The sequence below is a fragment of the Aotus nancymaae genome, unplaced genomic scaffold, assembly GCF_030222135.1.
Source record: "Aotus nancymaae isolate 86718 unplaced genomic scaffold, 86718_ANA_hifiasm-v0.15.2.pri h1tg000122l, whole genome shotgun sequence".
In the NCBI taxonomy this organism is placed as follows: domain Eukaryota; kingdom Metazoa; phylum Chordata; class Mammalia; order Primates; family Aotidae; genus Aotus; species Aotus nancymaae.
The window spans coordinates 1,330,827-1,352,008 of NW_026988537.1; the positions used below are offsets into that span (position 1 = coordinate 1,330,827).

The 21,182-nt window shown below is 45.6% G+C and overlaps 2 protein-coding genes across 2 annotated transcripts; both read right to left on the minus strand.

Annotated features, from left to right (window-relative positions):
- Positions 1-439: 439 nt before the first annotated feature.
- LOC135272667 (neuroblastoma breakpoint family member 4-like) lies at positions 440-12,782 on the minus strand. The gene is made up of 9 exons (XM_064371161.1): positions 12,594-12,782; positions 11,535-11,671; positions 10,543-10,615; positions 9,484-9,620; positions 8,487-8,559; positions 7,429-7,565; positions 6,238-6,474; positions 4,032-4,232; positions 440-1,160 (listed from the first exon to the last, which is right to left on the minus strand). The coding sequence occupies exons 2-9, from the start codon at positions 11,593-11,595 to the stop codon at positions 1,081-1,083; spliced, it is 999 nt and encodes a 332-aa protein (XP_064227231.1). The 5' UTR covers positions 11,596-11,671; positions 12,594-12,782; the 3' UTR covers positions 440-1,080.
- LOC135272659 (putative neuroblastoma breakpoint family member 5) lies at positions 12,590-19,289 on the minus strand. Its single transcript, XM_064371130.1, has 5 exons — positions 16,619-19,289; positions 15,108-15,204; positions 13,707-13,906; positions 13,170-13,205; positions 12,590-12,666 (listed from the first exon to the last, which is right to left on the minus strand). The coding sequence occupies exons 1-5, from the start codon at positions 16,791-16,793 to the stop codon at positions 12,590-12,592; spliced, it is 585 nt and encodes a 194-aa protein (XP_064227200.1). The 5' UTR covers positions 16,794-19,289.
- Between the last annotated feature and the right edge of the window lie 1,893 nt (positions 19,290-21,182).

Here is a 21,182-nt window from a genome sequence, read left to right on the forward strand (position 1 = left end):
TTCTACATTCCGCAATTGCCCGAGGATTACCTCCTGTGAAATTAATTTTCAGCAAGAACATGTCATTGTTGGACTCTACCCTGGTAGAATGTTCTCTGCCTGCAGATGGGCTGAGGCAGGAAGTTCACAGCATGACTGCAGTGTTCCAACAAGATGTCTCTTCACCTTTTTGTTGTGTTCTTTGCGGTGGTGTGGGTTGTTTGAAGCAGACAGGTCAGTTGTGCTGTTCAATGTTCTACATTCCGCAATTGCCCGAGGATTACCTCCTGTGAAATTAATTTTCAGCAAGAACATGTCATTGTTGGACTCTACCCTGGTAGAATGTTCTCTGCCTGCAGATGGGCTGAGGCAGGAAGTTCACAGCATGACTGCAGTGTTCCAACAAGATGTCTCTTCACCTTTTTGTTGTGTTGTTTGCGGTGGCGTGGGTTGTTTGAAGCAGACAGGTCAGTTGTGCTGTTCAATGTTCTACATTCCGCAATAGCCCGAGGATTACCTCCTGTGAAATTAATTTTCAGCAAGAACATGTCATTGTTGGACTCTACCCTGGTAGAATGTTCTCTGCCTGCAGATGGGCTGAGGCAGGAAGTTCACAGCATGACTGCAGTGTTCCAACAAGATGTCTCTTCACCTTTTTGTTGTGTTCTTTGCGGTGGCGTGGGTTGTTTGAAGCAGACAGGTCAGTTGTGCTGTTCAATGTTCTACATTCCGCAATAGCCCGAGGATTAACTCCTCTGAAATTCAGGCTAAACATTTTCAGCAAGAACATGGTGTTGTTCCTAGTCTACCCTGGTAGAGTCCTGGGTGACATGCTGTCTCCTGCCAGTGGCTCCACACTTCTGTTCTCTACAGGATGGGAATTGAGAGGAGCAAGGCTGAAGCCTGTCAATGCTGTGCGTCCATCTGAGGATTGGTCTCCCTAGGTATTGATCGCAATTGGACTAGGATGGACTGTGGCTTCTCAAAGAAGCCTAGTGGGTTGAAATCATCAAGAGCATTTTGTGATCTAAAATTCCATCCTCTGTGAAGGTTCCCTGCAGGGTCATTATATTTGTACTTGAACTTGCTTTGTTTGCTGTCTTAGTTTTTTCTCATCAATTGGAAAAGCTGCTTTATTGGCATCATTTCAGCCTTTGCAGCCTTCTGGTAGTATTTGGTACCTGTAGGGGAGTGAGAGAAAATAATCAAAACAGCATTTTTGTCAGGTCCTTTTGAAGGCTGAGTTTAGAGGGATTGCTAAGTGGTGATATCCCAGGGGCAAACTGATCTCTTCCTGGGAGCTTAAGCTGAGGGTGAGGGTCGGGCTGGCTGAAAGGGGAAGCACCATTCACAAGTGAGAAGAAAACACCACTGAATTTCCCTGAACTTCCAGTCAGCCTGCGGTGCAGGATATAGGGACCCTGCCTATACCCAACCGGCGGCTGGGAATATCAGCCCCTTTCCTCCTGATTCCTCTCTGTCTGGAGCAGAGTGATGGCTTTTCCTCCCAGTGAGGATGTGCTCAGCATCAATCATACATGCTCAGACAGAGGGCTGCAGAAAAGGAAGATCCTCTGCAGAGAAACCCACTCCCTTAAACTCCATGTCCCAGTCTTCTAGGGAGGAGCAGGAGGCCATGGGAAGAACTCTGGATAGAAGAAGCAGCAGGAACCTCAGAAAACATCCACGTCCACTTCCGGCCTTTAAAACAGAGGCGTAGTGATGCCACTGGGATATGATTGAACTAAGGCCACATGACTTGTTATTGACAACCCAGGAATTAGGACCCATGAACTAAAGCCATTTCAATCAATATTGGAGGAAGAGAGAGGAAAGGCTCCAATCTGGAGGTCTCAACGGTCATGGCAGACTGCTGGGTCACCTTGGCTAGGACAGAAATAAGGTTTTACCAAAAAAATGAGAAATATGATGTCTGTGGTGCTGGTTTGGTTGGTTAACATAATTTTTTTAAAGAAAAAACAAATATATTTATAAGTATTCTTTCAAAGAGGATCAGGAAAGAAAGAAAATTAAAAGAAAAAAAGACACTCAAAATGGAGTTAGCAAAGAGAGAGCAGGGAGTGTAATTATGACCCTACTTATTTTCCCCAATGCCTGGAAGTTGATTCCACACCTGGTTACACCCTACAGGATTTCTAGAAATCTTCTCAATATCTAGACCCACAGAACTCTGAAGTACAAAGTGAAAGGATTAGTCTGTGTTTTACTACATTCTCCCCTCCCACTTATTATTTTCCTTAAGTACATTTTGGGAAAGTTGACTTTTTAATACTTAATGTCAAGCGTCAAGAGTGGCATAAAGAAGTATTCATATACAATCTCTTGTGGAATTTCAGTCTTGATTTGTTATTGCATTCTCTTCAGGAGAGTGAGACCAGTAAGTTCTTTTTCAGGGCTTTGCGGAAGGACAATAAATGACCAAAAGTGAAATGTTCACATTGCAGGGCTGAGCCAATTAGTGGGCTGTAAAATCTGTGTGGTTAAATGTAAACTGGAAGTTTTACTTTAAGCTGCCAAAGAAAATACTAAATTCCACTATATGTAATATGGGAGGTATTATTTCTGTACATTAGATGTTAATGTAATGACTATTTCTCACTTTGTCTTGTATTCAAAATTGAGCAAGTGAGCTTCAAGCAGAGGCTAAAGGTCTAATGTATTCATTTTCTTGGTTTTCTTCTTGATTTTTTCTACGCTATACAAACAGTGCTGTTGAGAGGGGAATATAGGTCCCATCAAAGGCTGACGGAGGCTCAGCCTTTGGAGTAGCTGCACATATGGGGCACTTCCATGTTGGTGACCTGTGATCATAGAAGACCAGTGGTCCTTCTTATCTTTAGCCACAGATTAGAGTCACATGGGACTGTTTTAAAACTACACACACCCAAAACACACCCCAGGCCATGGAAGTGAGAATCTCACCCCATTTCCCATCATTTTCTTTCCTTTTGCTCTTTATCTCATGATTGGCTTTGTTCCCAGTGGTTCCATGGATTTTAGTCCTCTCTCTGACAACTTCAGTGAAATCTCTCTCTTATCAACTGGGCTGGGCCAAAGCAAAGACTGTCCTGTGGATAGATTCTTGCCTGTCATCTTGTGTATGCATAAAGCTGGTTGTGGAGTCGCTTTTATCAAAGTTAATTCAGAAAATGCTATCTCATATAAACTGGCCTTAAGATTCATCTGAGTTGCATTTTTGACCCTTAACTGGACTTGTAGAAGTGGAAATGAGAATAAAAAGGAGAGAGGGTAGAATGACGTACCTCACGATGTATGCAGTTTTGAGGCCCTGCCCTCTGTATGTACTTTTGAAGTGATGTCCCTTGAGAATGTCATAAATGTCCTCCAGTTAATGTCAGCTCAAATGAGTCCATGAGGTGAGAACACCGAGTCCCTGGCAACTCCAGCTACATTGTCACAAGGCTACACATCTGGGGCTGAAGACTAAAGTGTATCCAGGCCAGTAGGGAACTCCCACCTGGTTCTAGTTTAGTTTTCTAAGTGGGAACCGTTGTGCTCAGTTTTAACACTTCTCATTCAGAGGAACAAGAGACAGTTAAGGGTTGAATCAGTCGGGATGCTCAAAAGCTGACTCAAGAGAAAAACCAATGTGTAAATGATGCATTAAAGCAACGCTCCCTGCAGAAAGAGACAATGGAGTTGGGGATGCTGGGAGGAAAGGTAAACTTCCCAGGAGAGTATGCAATTCCAGTCAAAGGACCCTGTGTTCAGCAGCTTAAACTGTGGACGTGCATGAGGACAAGGAGGTCTGACTCTCCTGTGACCATGAGAGGGACTCTCAAGACAGCAGAATAAGGCATAGGGCAGAGTTCAGAGAGCAATGAGGAGATGGGGACAGAAAAGGCCTTGCATGGTGGAAGACCACGGGACACAAAGTTAAGACCAGACAGAGGTTACAGCAGCCACTGGAGAAAACAAATGGAAGAGAAAAAGCAGTAGGAGAACGAGCTGTCACCATCGACAGAGTGAAATAAGAAGTGAGTGCAGCTAAGGGTCATAGATGTGATTACCTCTGCACCCCAAGTGTGAGGGGTAGGGATTCCACTTGCTGAACTGGGATTTTCTTTTAATCATCTTCGGTTTGAAAACACTTGAGGTGTGAATGTTGCCGATGAGCCGCTGCCCTCGTGTGTTGTCAGCTGAGTTGTGGCGAGGATCATCTTCCCGCTGCGGAGGGCTCTTCAGCCAGCCAGAGGGCTGCGCAACCATCTCTGAAAACAAAATGACAACCAATGGCATGCACTGGCATCCATGATCTTACTGTGACTTTCTCTTCCACCCAAAGGACGTCAAATCAGGAATGTGGCCTTGGACAAGAAAGTCCAAAGTGTGAGGGGAAGCCAGTAGAGTGACTTTAATATTTTCTGTTTTGTTGATCTTTCTTCCATTACTCAGTAAGGACAAGTTTGTCAGGAGGCAAAGGCACTCCTGATTCACAAAAATATTCAAGAAACACAAGATTAAGAAACAAATAACTTCCATGTCGAAAAGGCAAAAGCAAGGAAATCCCCCTGTATGTAGTCTGTGCTTTGGGGAGGGAAGAGATTATAAATGTGAAAGTTAAATCAGAGCTGATTGCAAACAGGAGATGGGGATGGAAGGGCCTGGCAGGGTGGCAGCCCATGGGACACAGAGGTGAGACCAGACAGAGGTTACAGCAGCTGATGAGAGAAAGGAACCGGGGGAGCCTAAACCTGGAGAATTTACAAAACTTGCATCATTATAAGGCCTATTGAATATACATATAAACCCTATGCAGCACACACACCAAATATACATAATATCTATGAAAAATGACATAAATGCATATATCTGTATGTATTAATCTAATAAAGAAATATTAGATAGGGATTTAGAAGATATTAAATGTAAGGCAACAATCACTGTTCTGGTTTATCAAAATTGGAAAAAAAATTAGAAACATGAGAAGCATGAGAAAGAAACCATGTGGGAGAAGCAAATAACCTATTAGACAGCAGGAGAAATCACCAGGTGAGGGAAAATATGAATGAGACAAAAGCATTCACTCTGTCCTCTCACCTGGAGCCTATTCAGGCTCTGGACTCCAGGGAAAGTGAGGAAGAGAGGGTGTGCCTGAGCCAGTGGGGTGAGTCGTGGCAGGGGGTGTGAGAATACATAGAGAAGTGAAGGAGATTCCAGTGGGAAGAAATCAGTTTAAATAAGTTGTCACGGCACGTGTCAGGGACTGCGCATGCCCCAGTACCCACTGAGCGCCTCCCACGTGTCCTCTCCATGAACCCATATGGTGCTTGGGATCTCACGAGACCCTCCCTGCTCCTAGGGACAAAAGTCCTTTCATTACTTAGCCGAGGGCTCCAGGAGAAGATACTGAGTGGGACAGAGAGTGAAGATGAATACGACCCATGGTTTTAAGGAAATCTGAGCAGAATTGTTCCCTCTGAGATGGAAACTGAGGACGTGGCTGTGTACATGAGTGGAGATGATGAACTAAATGGGTTTTCATAAAAGAGACTGATGTGGACACTTTCCACGTGAAAATTGCCCTTTGTTTTCAAAAAGAGCGGAAAAACAAGGAGAAGAAAGATCTGGACATGTCATGAGACTGACTCGTGGGCCCAGGATTTACACTGTTACTGAATGTGCCTATAGGTTGTCATGGAGAGTGCCTGATAGTTGAGAATCGGCTTCATGAGGGATGGGGAAGGAGAGGAAGAAAACTGGCAGAGGAGTACGTGTGAGAAAGGAAGGGAAGAGGGGTCTCTAGAAAACAGAGAGCTTCACAATCGCTCTGCCTCAGAGACAACATAGTCTGTGAAGTCACCTTCTAAATGTAAAGTTGTCAGAAAGACAAGTGGATTAGATAACAGCTATTTATAGGTTTATCGAGTAATTGTTATTGAATCAGGCCCTTTGGAAATTATAATAATTAATACTCTCAACAATGATTACAGGCAGATACTATTTTTTAGGTAGCTCCGATGAGGAAACAGAGATTTATATCCCCAAAAGACAAAATCTTTGGCCAAAGTGAACAACCAGAAGGAGGCAAACCCAGGACCTGAGAGCAGATTTTGTCCTAAGCCCCAGGCTCTTGCTCACCTCACTGGGTTGGAGCATCACGGATTTCAACTTGACCCTGAGTGAGCACGGAGAGGCGCCCATTCTCTGCTGCACCCACAGCACCGTGACCACCAAGACCTGGATTAGAGCTTCCTACCCTCTTTCCTTCCCTACCTTGAAAGGAACATTGGGTCCCAGAATCAGCATTGGCTGTGAAGCTGCAGGTGGTGGACGAAGGGCCCTGCCTGGCTAAGCCATTCCCACAGTCGAACCCTTGATCCAGCTGTAGTCCAAGACAATTGGGCACCAGGGTGCTTGGCTCCGGCTGTGTCAGTGAAGTCTCCATCTCTGACAGGTAGTAGCTCACGTCTCCACTGCAAGTCCCTTGGGGACGGGTCTCTTGGGTGGGAGCTGAAAGGAGAAGGGGCTTCAGTAGGAACAGTCTCAGCTTTCCCTTTGTTAAGTGCTCCCAGACACCCATCCCTGCTGTCCCTGCTTCTCACTAAAGCAATCCAGTGACCAAGGCCACACAGACAGACATCATGTAAATGCAGGGAAACAACATCTTTTAATATGTAGGCAAGGCTGTCTTTGACAGTGGCCTTGGACAAGCATGGAAACTCCATGGACATTGTGCTGGGGCACAAATTACATCATTAGAGGTGACAAGAGACATAGGAAATGAGCTAGAAGGCCTGACAGATACCTCCAGTACACCTCCTGTACACAGGTGGCAGTGAAGTTGTCCTACCTGCCTGTGGTCCAGTCACCTGATATCAGGGCCAGGGAGAATTGGAAAGCTATCTGACTCTCTTGTATCTATATTAAATATTCCATCCTAGTCCTCCTTCCCTCCCTCCTTCCTTCCCTCCCTCCTTTTCTCCTTCACATCCTTCTTTCCCTCCCCTTCCTCCCCTCTGTCCCTCCCTCCCTCCCTCCCTGCTTCCTTCCTTCGTTCCTTCTTTTTTTTTTTTGAGACAGGTTCTCTCTCTGTCACTGAGGGTGGCGTGTACTGGTGAAATCATGACTCACTGCAGCCTCAACTTCCTGTGCACAGATGATTCTCCTACCTCAGGCTCCCGATTAGTGGGGACTACAGGTGTCGATCACCTCGCCTGGGTAATTTTTTTGTATTCGTTTTAAAGATGGATTTCACCACATTTCCCAAGCTCATCTTGAACTCCCGAACTCAAGTAGTCCACCCGCCTGGGCCTCCCAAAGTGCTGAAATTACAGATGTGACCCACTGCCCCCAGCTTCATCCTAGTTTCTGATTCAAATCAATGGGTTTGCATACAGCCTGTCCTCAGAATTGATCTTCCTTAGCCTAGACAGAGGTATGTGGCATAAAGAATATGGAGGCTACCTGGGAGAAAGTATGGCATTTCCTCGTCTTCATTCTGAGACCATTCACCGTCTATAATCATAGCAGAGTCGACTTCGTCTCCCTCAAATGTTACTTCGGTGCTCCCGTGAGGCTGGTTGGAGTCAGAAGGGCTGGAGCTGTTTGAACAAGGGACAACACATTCCTCCAGTGAGTCCTAAGGGACTTCCTTTTCCTCAGCCTTCTGCACCTCCCTCACGAGCCAGGTAGGATAGAGATGACAGAGATTAAACCAAGAGGGATTCCCAGCTGGTTTTGACGGAAGGCATAAGGTAGTGGTTCCAGAAAGCAAAGGGGAGGTTCCATTTAAGAGAGAACAGGCAATCCTCCTCTATCTGCAACAGAGCATGGCTGCCTTGGGAACCAGAGAGGAAGAGAGCAGCTGGTGTTCATTGCACTGGAAAGACAGGAGCTGAGGAAGGCAGAGGCTCCGCTGCTTCTGTATGGTACAGTCTTCACAGCACTCACACAGAACCAAAGACAGCGGCCACACCGTGTGTCTAAGCTGGGTTGTATTTAACATGCTGTGGCCAAGGGAATACAGGTGTCTGAGCCTTGGTAGACTCCGGAGACGGTGTGCCTTGTAGATTGTTTTTAATTTTAACATTGTGATGTGAAATGTCAAGTTTTCCTGGGCACTTGTCTTGGTGTTTAACTTTGGTAGGTGCTTCCTAATTCCTGCTTGTTGTCTCCTTGTCATTTATCTTCCCTAACAAGAGTCTAAGGACAAGCATGTGAAAAGCAGCTTTCCATCTCGTCCTAGCTTCACTACAGGGGAGGACAGGTCTCCTCTGTGTGTGCAGGAAGTCCCTAGGGCTAGTGAGCTCATAGAGGGTCATGCTTACAGGTGCCACGAAGACAATGGACAAGCATGTTAACAGGGCTGTTCCCTTGTTGGTGAGTGCAGGAAATCGGTGCACTGTGCAGCTGTCTGTATCCTGAACCTGCCGTCTGTGACTACCTTCAACTACCTTGTGTTCTTTCTGAGACCTTTTCCATATTTTACCACCCATTACCCGCTCCTGAGTATTCAGTGTTACCTGTGGTCAGGTGATTCCTGTACTTTCTCGACCTCCGCATCTGTAATATCTTCATCGTCATGTTCATCACTTTCTGCAAATACAGAAGCGTCTATTCAGATATTTCCCACTTCACCCACTGGAAGCACAGTCAGCCCTATGTGCACTGAGGCATGAACATCCATGTATGGGTCTGCATTGTACTGAAAACTCTCCTGTTTAGCCCTAAAAAATGCCCTGGCATGTTCTCCTGATCCATGAGGGAACGTGTTTCTGACCTGGAGAGTCGCCATCAAGATGTGGCCAAATACTGAAAAGTCTTCTTGCTCCCCATATTACTGGAGGCTTGTCCAGCCTCTCTCTAAGCTTCAGCAGCTGTCTCCCCAATCTTGCCACACTTCTGATACCCAGGCACAGGCTTTGGCTCTGTGTCCTGTCACAGCTTGCATTGAAGCCTGTATCTTTCTCTTAGGACAGGACAAACAAACTTGTCCCACAATACTCCCTACACTGGGAACTTCATGGGCCCTCCAAGTGACTTCCACTGTGCTACCCAGGGACCCTCTCTCCATGGGGAGTGCTCCAGTCTGGACCACTTCCTTCCTTCCTTCTTTCCTTTTTTTTTTTGAGACAGGTTCTCTCTCTGTCACTGAGGGTGGCGTGTACTGGTGAAATCATGACTCACTGCAGCCTCAACTTCCTGTGCACAGATGATTCTCCTACCTCAGGCTCCCGATTAGTGGGGACTACAGGTGTCGATCACCTCACCTGGGTAATTTTTTTGTATTCGTTTTAAAGATGGATGTCACCACATTTCCCAAGCTCATCTTGAACTCCCAAACTCAAGTAGTCCACCCGCCTGGGCCTCCCAAAGTGCTGAAATTACAGATGTGACCCACTGCCCCCAGCTTCATCCTAGTTTCTGATTCAAATCAATGGGTTTGCATACAGCCTGTCCTCAGAATTGATCTTCCTTGGCCTAGACAGAGGTATGTGGCATAAAGAATATGGAGGCTACCTGGGAGAAAGTATGGCATTTCCTCGTCTTCATTCTGAGACCAGTCACCCTCTACAATCATAGCAGAGTCGACTTCGTCTCCCTCAAATGTTACTTCGGTGCTCCCGTGAGGCTGGTTGGAGTCAGAAGGGCTGGAGCTGTTTGAACAAGGGGACAACACATTCCTCCAGTGAGTCCTGAGGGACTTCCTTTTCCTCAGCCTTCTGCACCTCCCTCACGAGCCAGGTAGGATAGAGATGACAGAGATTAAACCAAGAGGGATTCCCAGCTGGTTTTGACGGAGGGCATAAGGTAGTGGTTCCAGAAAGCAAAGGGGAGGTTCCATTTAAGAGAGAACAGGCAATCCTCCTCTATCTGCAACAGAGCATGGCTGCCTTGGGAACCAGAGAGGAAGAGAGCAGCTGGTGTTCATTGCACTGGAAAGACAGGAGCTGAGGAAGGCAGAGGCTCCGCTGCTTCTGTATGGTACAGTCTTCACAGCACTCACACAGAACCAAAGACAGCGGCCACACCGTGTGTCTAAGCTGGGTTGTATTTAACATGCTGTGGCCAAGGGAATACAGGTGTCTGAGCCTTGGTAGACTCCGGAGACGGTGTGCCTTGTAGATTGTTTTTAATTTTAACATTGTGATGTGAAATGTCAAGTTTTCCTGGGCACTTGTCTTGGTGTTTAACTTTGGTAGGTGCTTCCTAATTCCTGCTTGTTGTCTCCTTGTCATTTATCTTCCCTAACAAGAGTCTAAGGACAAGCATGTGAAAAGCAGCTTTCCATCTCGTCCTAGCTTCACTACAGGGGAGGACAGGTCTCCTCTGTGTGTGCAGGAAGTCCCTAGGGCTAGTGAGCTCATAGAGGGTCATGCTTACAGGTGCCACGAAGACAATGGACAAGCATGTTAACAGGGCTGTTTCCTTGTTGGTGAGTGCAGGAAATCGGTGCACTGTGCAGCTGTCTGTATCCTGAACCTGCCGTCTGTGACTACCTTCAACTACCTTGTGTTCTTTCTGAGACCTTTTCCATATTTTACCACCCATTACCCGCTCCTGAGTATTCAGTGTTACCTGTGGTCAGGTGATTCCTGTACTTTCTCGACCTCCGCATCTGTAATATCTTCATCGTCATGTTCATCACTTTCTGCAAATACAGAAGCGTCTATTCAGATATTTCCCACTTCACCCACTGGAAGCACAGTCAGCCCTATGTGCACTGAGGCATGAACATCCATGTATGGGTCTGCATTGTACTGAAAACTCTCCTGTTTAGCCCTAAAAAATGCCCTGGCATGTTCTCCTGATCCATGAGGGAACGTGTTTCTGACCTGGAGAGTCGCCATCAAGATGTGGCCAAATACTGAAAAGTCTTCTTGCTCCCCATATTACTGGAGGCTTGTCCAGCCTCTCTCTAAGCTTCAGCAGCTGTCTCCCCAATCTTGCCACACTTCTGATACCCAGGCACAGGCTTTGTGTCCTGTCACAGCTTGCATTGAAGCCTGTATCTTTCTCTTAGGACAGGACAAACAAACTTGTCCCACAATACTCCCTACACTGGGAACTTCATGGGCCCTCCAAGTGACTTCCACTGTGCTACCCAGGGACCCTCTCTCCATGGGGAGTGCTCCAGTCTGGACCACTTCCTTCCTTCCTTCTTTCCTTTTTTTTTTTTGAGACAGGTTCTCTCTCTGTCACTGAGGGTGGTGTGTACTGGTGAAATCATGACTCACTGCAGCCTCAACTTCCTGTGCACAGATGATTCTCCTACCTCAGGCTCCCGATTAGTGGGGACTACAGGTGTCGATCACCTCGCCTGGGTAATTTTTTTGTATTCGTTTTAAAGATGGATTTCACCACATTTCCCAAGCTCATCTTGAACTCCCGAACTCAAGTAGTCCACCCGCCTGGGCCTCCCAAAGTGCTGAAATTACAGATGTGACCCACTGCCCCCAGCTTCATCCTAGTTTCTGATTCAAATCAATGGGTTTGCATACAGCCTGTCCTCAGAATTGATCTTCCTTAGCCTAGACAGAGGTATGTGGCATAAAGAATATGGAGGCTACCTGGGAGAAAGTATGGCATTTCCTCGTCTTCATTCTGAGACCAGTCACCCTCTACAATCATAGCAGAGTCGACTTCGTCTCCCTCAAATGTTACTTCGGTGCTCCCGTGAGGCTGGTTGGAGTCAGAAGGGCTGGAGCTGTTTGAACAAGGGGACAACACATTCCTCCAGTGAGTCCTGAGGGACTTCCTTTTCCTCAGCCTTCTGCACCTCCCTCACGAGCCAGGTAGGATAGAGATGACAGAGATTAAACCAAGAGGGATTCCCAGCTGGTTTTGACGGAGGGCATAAGGTAGTGGTTCCAGAAAGCAAAGGGGAGGTTCCATTTAAGAGAGAACAGGCAATCCTCCTCTATCTGCAACAGAGCATGGCTGCCTTGGGAACCAGAGAGGAAGAGAGCAGCTGGTGTTCATTGCACTGGAAAGACAGGAGCTGAGGAAGGCAGAGGCTCCGCTGCTTCTGTATGGTACAGTCTTCACAGCACTCACACAGAACCAAAGACAGCGGCCACACCGTGTGTCTAAGCTGGGTTGTATTTAACATGCTGTGGCCAAGGGAATACAGGTGTCTGAGCCTTGGTAGACTCCGGAGACGGTGTGCCTTGTAGATTGTTTTTAATTTTAACATTGTGATGTGAAATGTCAAGTTTTCCTGGGCACTTGTCTTGGTGTTTAACTTTGGTAGGTGCTTCCTAATTCCTGCTTGTTGTCTCCTTGTCATTTATCTTCCCTAACAAGAGTCTAAGGACAAGCATGTGAAAAGCAGCTTTCCATCTCGTCCTAGCTTCACTACAGGGGAGGACAGGTCTCCTCTGTGTGTGCAGGAAGTCCCTAGGGCTAGTGAGCTCATAGAGGGTCATGCTTACAGGTGCCACGAAGACAATGGACAAGCATGTTAACAGGGCTGTTTCCTTGTTGGTGAGTGCAGGAAATCGGTGCACTGTGCAGCTGTCTGTATCCTGAACCTGCCGTCTGTGACTACCTTCAACTACCTTGTGTTCTTTCTGAGACCTTTTCCATATTTTACCACCCATTACCCGCTCCTGAGTATTCAGTGTTACCTGTGGTCAGGTGATTCCTGTACTTTCTCGACCTCCGCATCTGTAATATCTTCATCGTCATGTTCATCACTTTCTGCAAATACAGAAGCGTCTATTCAGATATTTCCCACTTCACCCACTGGAAGCACAGTCAGCCCTATGTGCACTGAGGCATGAACATCCATGTATGGGTCTGCATTGTACTGAAAACTCTCCTGTTTAGCCCTAAAAAATGCCCTGGCATGTTCTCCTGATCCATGAGGGAACGTGTTTCTGACCTGGAGAGTCGCCATCAAGATGTGGCCAAATACTGAAAAGTCTTCTTGCTCCCCATATTACTGGAGGCTTGTCCAGCCTCTCTCTAAGCTTCAGCAGCTGTCTCCCCAATCTTGCCACACTTCTGATACCCAGGCACAGGCTTTGTGTCCTGTCACAGCTTGCATTGAAGCCTGTATCTTTCTCTTAGGACAGGACAAACAAACTTGTCCCACAATACTCCCTACACTGGGAACTTCATGGGCCCTCCAAGTGACTTCCACTGTGCTACCCAGGGACCCTCTCTCCATGGGGAGTGCTCCAGTCTAGACCACTTCCTACCGCCAAATGCCCCGACATCAATTGCCTTCTCCAACACTACAGAGGAAGGGGCTTTATCTCATCGTGAAATATAGTCATAAGTGCTCCCACGTTTGCATGCAAGAGACAATTTGTCTGCCTTTACAGATTCAGAGACAGGAACTCAGGAAGGATAAATTAATCATTTCCTCACAGTTGCTAAAGACATTGCTGAAGATAGAGCCTGGGAACCTTCATTCTTAGTCCAGGACTCTTTTTACTCTAACAAGCTGCCTCCTGTCACAGCCTCCTTCCTGTCCTTTAAAACTGGACAGACGCTGCCTCTTGCCTCAAAGACCATGTTCCAGCAAGAAATGAGGAGACATCTGCAATCCTGTGACCTCCAACCCCAAGGGTTTCCCATATCTGCTTTTGCCCGGGAAGTCCTGGTCACGTCATGGCTACAGATTTTTAGTGGAAAGAAACACTACCCATAAAATTGCCATTGTGGAGGTGTGGAGGTCTGGGGACTTTCATAAGCCTGGGGCTGTGTGTCATCAGGGCCTGTGTCCACCTTACCTAGGCTGATCTTGTTGAAACACTCTGCAAGCCTGTGCCCCTCGGCCAGCTGCTCTCGGAGGTCCTGACCCTGGGACTTGGCTGGGTCATCAGGAGTGAGGAGGGCCTTTAAATGCTGATTCAGTGAGCGGGAGGCCTCTCTCTCTTCCAGTAACTGGGTCAGCTCTTTTGCCTGACAGCGAACCAGGGCTTTATATTGCCTATGGTGAGATAGCAGAGAATGTTTAATAATGGAAAGGGATGAGTGATCAGTTCTAATACTGCAACGGAGGTTTATGTGAGCATGTCCTCAAGGAGCCCTCCAAGCAGAAGGTCACAACATGTTTGGGAAAATGCCTGTGGCCAAGAGAAATTGTATATATGTATTTTATATATATGTATTTTTATATATTTTATATCTATATATATATATAGGCAGGGTGCAGTGGCTCATGCCTGTAATCCTAGCACTTTGGGAGGTGAGGCAGGCAGATTACCTGAGTTCAGGAGTTCAAACCCAGCCTTACCAACATGGTGAAACCCTGTCTCTACTAAAAATACAAAAATTGGCCAGGCATGATGGTGCATGCCTGTAGTCCCAGCTACTCGGGAGGCTGAGACAGGAGAACTGCTTGAACCTTGGAAGCAGAGGTTGCAGTTAGCTGAGATTGTGTGACTACACTCCAGCCTGGGTGACAGAAATGACAGTCCATGAAAATGTACATATGTGTGTATATATATAGTATACATATATATTGTATTTATATATACAAAGGCTTCCTCTGTATCAGAGAGAGCTCCTGTAAGATCCTCTGTGATGTTCCATTCATTTATTTCTTCTGTAAACAAAAGTCAGTGTCTTCCTAAGTCAGTTTCAAGGGGATGTCCTTTCAGCTCCTCACTTTGGCCATGGACATTTCTATGTGAAAATTCACATAGTGCATCTTGCAGTGACTGGAAACAGAGCCGTGCACAGAAATGTGGTCAGGTGCAGATGGCGTGAATTGGAAAGATGAAAGGAGAAAGGAATGGCAGGTCAAGAAGGCAATATTGATTGAATGAATGAGTTGCTGCAGTCAGGAGGTGACTCTGACTAAGAGTAAATGGGTGGTGATCACACACCATTTTGAGTGTATTAAATGCTGCTGGGTGGTTCATTTTCTTTTGATGAATTTTGGATACGCAAATTTCAACTCAACAATTAGCTGTTTTAAGAAGAGAAAACAAAGCTCAAGAAGCAACTGCAACCCATAACTTGCTAAGATTACTCTTCTGTTGTATGAGTGTTTGTGTGAAATGTGCCTGTCATGTAAATGCCTGACCTTGTCCTGGCCCAGCTTAGCTCCTGCTTCTCCCAGCTCAACTGCTGCACTTCAGAGATCACACCCCTGCCCACCTGCCTGTCCCCACGGCGTCTCTCACCTGAGCTCCTCAGCTTGCCCGAACTTCTCCGCCAGCTTCTCGATGAACTGCAATTCATCCCTCAGCACGGAGTCTATGTCTTTTTCCTCTTCACACTCTGAGAAGAGACAGTCATGCCTGCCTCAGTGGAAGGCTGGACATACTGGTGTGGTCACTGCCTGCAGGGCAGGTGGCAGTGTCTATCCCAAGGACAAAAGCATCCCCAGTACCAGATTGTAGTGAGGGATTTTTTTCATTTTTTATTATCAACCTCCCAACTTGCTGGCATCTGATACTCTCCAACTTAGAGATGGGGAAAAAGAAACTCATTGACACATCGAGTAACTTGACAGGATGATTCACCTGGGATGAGGCAGAGTCAGAATTCATAGCCCCCGAGGTCTGGCTCTGAATCCTGGGACACTTTTGCAAGCCTTGCAGCCTCTCCTGTCAAACACTCTACTGGGGCATAAAGCAGTGATATCCTGTATAGTAGGAAAGGCCCTTAGGACAATGGGACTCATGGATTCCCTGGTACTGGGAATTTCAAGCACATATATGTCAAAGATTTAAAAACTCATATCTGAATATAATTGCATGAAATACGAGGCATGAGACCCTGAAGTCATCATAGAAATATGACCAAATATTAATAACGTTTGAATTAAGTTAGAAACAGTAGGATGGAGAACTAATAGTGTTTACTCTGTGCCAAGAATTGTTCTAGGAGATTTAGAAAAATCACGGCATGTAATTCATTGCAGCAGTTTACAGAGGTAGGCATTATTATAGTACCCAATGAACAGATGAGGAAACTGAGGCACAGAGAAGATAGGCCACTTGGATGGGGCCCAGGAGACTGGCCCAGGCTCCCTGCTCTGCACACGGCACTGCTACCTCCCCAATGTCTTACGTGCCGTCTTTCTTCCTCTTTAGAAAAAGAGCCTGTGCCCCAGGAAGCAGGACTTCCCTCTCCCCAGGGTACTCCCTGCTCTTCATGCTGTCACTTATGGATGCCACCGTTACTATTAGGAGCAGTCTCCTCTTTAAGCTCCTTAGAGCAGGTACTCCGTACTGTCACCATGTTTCCCCTGGGGTTCCCTCAAGAGAGATTTGCCTATTGGGCTCAAAGAAGCTTAAACAGAATGGCAGTTCATTAGTTCCAGGCATTTAGACCAACAGACTAGATGTTATTTGTCTGCAGGATCTTCTAGGGTACAGAGAGCATTCTGGTAAACATGATTGAGCATCTTGCTGAGAAAAGCAAGTGGTTCTGTGCCTGTGTCAGAAGTCAGTAAGTAGGATTTTAACTCTAGTCCCACCTCACATCGGACTGCTAACATGGAAAAGTTGCTAAATACGTTGTGCCTCTGTTTTCCATCCTTAACATAATGAAGCTAAAATACCCATTTCTGTTTTCCTAGAACTAAGGGAAGGATGAAATTAATTTTGATGAAGAGACTCTTCAGTATCTCACAGAGACGACAGGTGCTGATTCATCACTTCTGTGATGGTGACTCTATAGAACTTACTGTATTTCTTCATTTTCCTGGCCAGAGAGTAGGCAGTAGCTTGAATTAGAAATTTCTCCTTGAGGTCTTCAAACTGCTGTTGGCTCTCTTCCCTCTGGACTTGCAATTCCTCATTGATTTCTAGAATAGTCATCTCTTCCCTGTCATGGGACAAATGTGCGGCAGTTACCACCATGCTGATGTTTGTGGCAGGAGGGTTCAAACAGGGACTGGGGAGAAGAAACCCAAGCACATGATGGATCAAAAACTAGTGAAATCAACTAGGTTTAGTCAGGACTGAGGGATGACAACAGCTGGAATTGACTTACGGTTGCGAAGAACTTAATCAACACCTCAGAGCACTTTAGAATCCTTAACGGCAAAAACAGCCAAAACGTTGCCTGAGCTCAGAGCCAAAGGCACTGCCTGTAGCTCTGCCTCTGACAAGAGTGAGGGAGGTCTCAGCCAGTGTGCCAGGTAACTGTTTGCTGTTGCAATAATGGAATTATGAGAAGGTTGGGTTGTCATGGAATCTCAGGAGCCCTGCATTCCAACTGCCCAGGCTGTGCTGAAACTGCAGCCTTGACCTCCCCAGGCACAAGGGATCTTCCCACCTCAGCCTCCCTAGTATCTGTGACTATACGCACATACCACCATGCCTGGATAATTTATTTTTGTATGTTTTGTAGAGACAAGTTCTCGCTATGTTGCCCAGGCTGCTCTCGAATTCCTGGGCTCAACTGATCCACCGCCTTGGGCTCCCAAAGTGTTGGGATTACAGATGTGAGCCACCACGCCCAGGCAATCAAAATAATTTCTGATCCTTACTGCCTATTTGAAAAATAGGGATAAGAACAGGGCTGTCCTGCAAATGAAAAGAGATAACACATGCAAAGTAGTATAATGTTGACTATTATGATTCAGTCTTCTTTTCGCCATCTATCTGACCATTTTTCAACTTTGTACCATTCACTGCTCTTGTTGCACGTTGTGCTGACTGTTACATTTGCCACTCTAGCTTGTAATTGTCTTCCCACCCCCTTGAAGGTAAGAACAGGATCTTATTTATAGTGATCTTCCCAGTGTCTGGCATGTAGGAGATGCTTGTCAGAGAACAAACTTTTTGGCCAGGCAGGGTGGTTCACACCTGTAATCCTAACACATTGGGAGGCCAAGGTGTGCAGATTGCTTAAGCTCAGGAGTTCGAGACCAGCTGGGCCAACATGGCGAAAACCCATCTCTACAAAAAAATACAAAAAAATTAGCTGGGTGTGATAGCTTGCACCTGCGGTCCCAGCTAGTGGGGGTGCTGATGCAGGAGGATCACTTGAGCCCAGGAAGTGAAGGCCACAGTGAGCTGTGTTTGTGCCACTGCACTCCAGCCTGGGTGACAAAGTGAGATCCCGTTTCAAAACAAACGAACAAAAAATAAAGTTTCAGCAAATTAAATTTCAAAGCTCTGATTGAGTTATTAGTGACTCATGAACTGAGCAGCAGCTAATCTACAAAATGAAAAGGAGCTCTGATGAGCTAAACAGAATGGGTGAGTTTTATAGGCAGAAAAAAGCAGAAGCAAAGAGAAACAAGAAACAAATAGTCGATTGACCATTTCAGGGTTAATTTCCTCATAGGGATAAGGAAATCTTCTTGGCCTAATGGGATTTGGCTATTACCTCTTAGGTTTTGGTTTGGTAACGTGAAACTTTAGCATGGGTGATTCCATTTTGGACCTGCTATATTTTCTTTAGCATAAATGAATGTTGAGGAAATGAAGACTTCTTTTGGCTATTCTAACCCTGACTAATACTCTCTCTTTTGAATGCCTATAATTATAGTACTCACTACACAATCTAGCATTTAATTATTTAATGTCTCATTGCTTCATGCATTGTATTTCTTCAATTCGATTAGATATTCCTTGAGGGTACACAGTCATCTAATAAATACATGTTAAATTATAGAAAAATATACAGTAGGCACTTAACAAATTATTGTTAAATGAATGAGTGAAACACTTTACCTCTTGCCTTTCCATTGATGACCTGCCCATTAATATTTCTAGGATCTTAGTTGTTAGAAGAAAAATAGGAAAGGAATAGTCGACTTTTGTTCCGGTGGATGGTGGTATATAAGTATCCTCTGTCACAAATTCACTTAATTACTTTGGAAAGTTATTTATAAGGTTATGGGAATCACTGTCATATTTATAATGCACTACCACTTGGCAACCAATTACATAACTTCCTGCAAACTCTGTCTCCCAGGTTCAAGCAATTCTCATGCCTCAGTTTCCTGAGTAGCTGAGACTACAGGCATGTGCCACCACACACAGCTAATTTTGTATTTTTATTAGAGATGGGGGTCACACTATGTGGGCCAGGCTGGTCTCAAACTCCTGACCTCAAATTATCCACCCACCTTGGCCTCCCAAAGTGCTTGGATTATAGGCATGAGCCAATGCCCCCAGTCCAGAGTTTCTGATTCAGTATGTGTCTGAAGTGGAGTCCAGGAATATATACCTCCGCCTCCTGGGTCCAAACAATTCTCCTGCCTCAGCCTCCTGAGTAGCTGGGATTACAGGTGCATGCCACCATGCCCGACTAATTTTTGTATTTTTCACCATTTTGGAGATTTCACCATTTTGGCCAGGCTGATCTCAAACTCCTGACCTCAGGCGATCCACCTGCCTTGGCCTCCCAAAGTGCTGGGATTACAGGCGTAAGCAATTGCACCTGGCCAGGAATGTATATTTATAAGTTCCCAGGTGATCCTAGTGCGGCTGATCTGGAGACCATACTTTGAGAACCAAGGGCTTAGAACATCCCAGGCTCAATCAAGGTAGGAAAACTGATTATTCATTGTTGAACTAGTTAATTCATTCACTTGACAAGTATGACAATTTGACAATTACTTGAATTCCCTCTGAAAACGAATAAAGGAAATACTTATTACATTAGTATTTTCAAATCTCTTTAGGGAGTACCTCTTCACTCACCAAAGAAGCTAAGAGGGAAAGTTCCGATCTGATCAATGGGTGGACAGAGGTAAACTAGGAAAAGGAAACCTATTCATTTTTAAAAATTGTGGTGAAACATACCTAAATTAAACAAATGAAAAAGTTCCACATATGAATAACAGCTGCCACAGTTACAAGGTTGTTTGGTTTTATTAAAAGATATGCATTTTAGAGCAGTTTTAAGCTCATGGCAAAATAGTAGATTTCCCAGATACAGGCTTACTTCATCTTTTTTATTGTGCTTCACAGATACTGCATTTTTTTTTTTTTTTTACAAATTAAAATTTGGGGCAATGTGGCATCACCAGACGCGGGCCCACGGGCCCGGGAGACCCGCCGTCTCTTTGCTGAATGAATGGATGGATGTAACCTCCCCTACAGACTGCCATTAAAGTTCTCATTCTGATCATCATCTTTCTGGACACCCCACATCCTTCCTAATGGTTTCCTAGCAACTCGACAAATAAGTATTTTTGATGCCCACACAAGCATCAAATACCTGTTTTTGATGCCAGGCACTGAGGTACCATCACTAAGGAAGGTAGCCATGAGGTGTGGAGGATGCCACCTGATGCCATGGAGCTTAGAGCAGCTCAGAGCTCCAGGGTTCCTTGCCCACCCCACAAGGGCAGCGCAGGGCCTGTGAACAGGACAGTCCTGGCCCTCTTTGAAATTCTATCATCATGATTCACAGGCATTCTTCAGCCTCTCCTTGCATGCAGTAATAATGCAGCCCTGAATACATCCCTACGAACTTCTGAAGCCTGAACTAAATTGCAAGGGAAAGACCGACCCTGACAACACAAGGTTCAAGAGTTATTTTCAGCAGGAAGCAGAGCTGACCAAGAGTGCAGTCATCTGTGTTTTCAGCAAATGAGCCCTCCCTCCCCCACCTGCTGGCGGGGTATCCACAGCTGAAAGCCAGCTCAGTCCATCTGTGGCTTTGAGCTTCTATATCTAACCCTATAGGGAATTTTAAAGAAATTCCACTTACCACACAACATTCACAAGAACAAATTCCAGATGGCTAAAAGAGATTAATGTAAATGTGAAGCTCCTATATTACTAGAAGATAATATTATTGTAATCTGGGATAGGAGAGGCCTTTCTAAGCAGAATACAAAACACGGAGGTTATAAAGGGAAATTTAGGCCAATTGGACTGAAATTTTGAAAATGTTTAGGAACAAAAATTACCACAAACAATGTCAAAGACAAACTGATACAAGTGTCTTCAATATAGATAAACAAAAGGTCAATAATCATAATACATAAAAGGCTTCTACAGATTAAACTCTTTGAAGACAAAGGACAGGAGAGAAGAGAGTTTGATTTGAAAGAGTGGGCAGAGGCAAAGAAAGAGGAAAAGAACAATGAGAGAGAGAAAAGCCTCTTCCCTTCCACTCAATCCCCACACTGATTTTGAGGCCACCTACAAGAGGCATTAGCAGCAGAAGCTGATGGGGATTACTCAGTCGAGAACTCATGAGATGCAGGTTCTGAGCAGAGCAGACTGGGGACCTGGATGACAAATGGCACCGGCATACATTAAGCAGATGGCCCTCTCCCA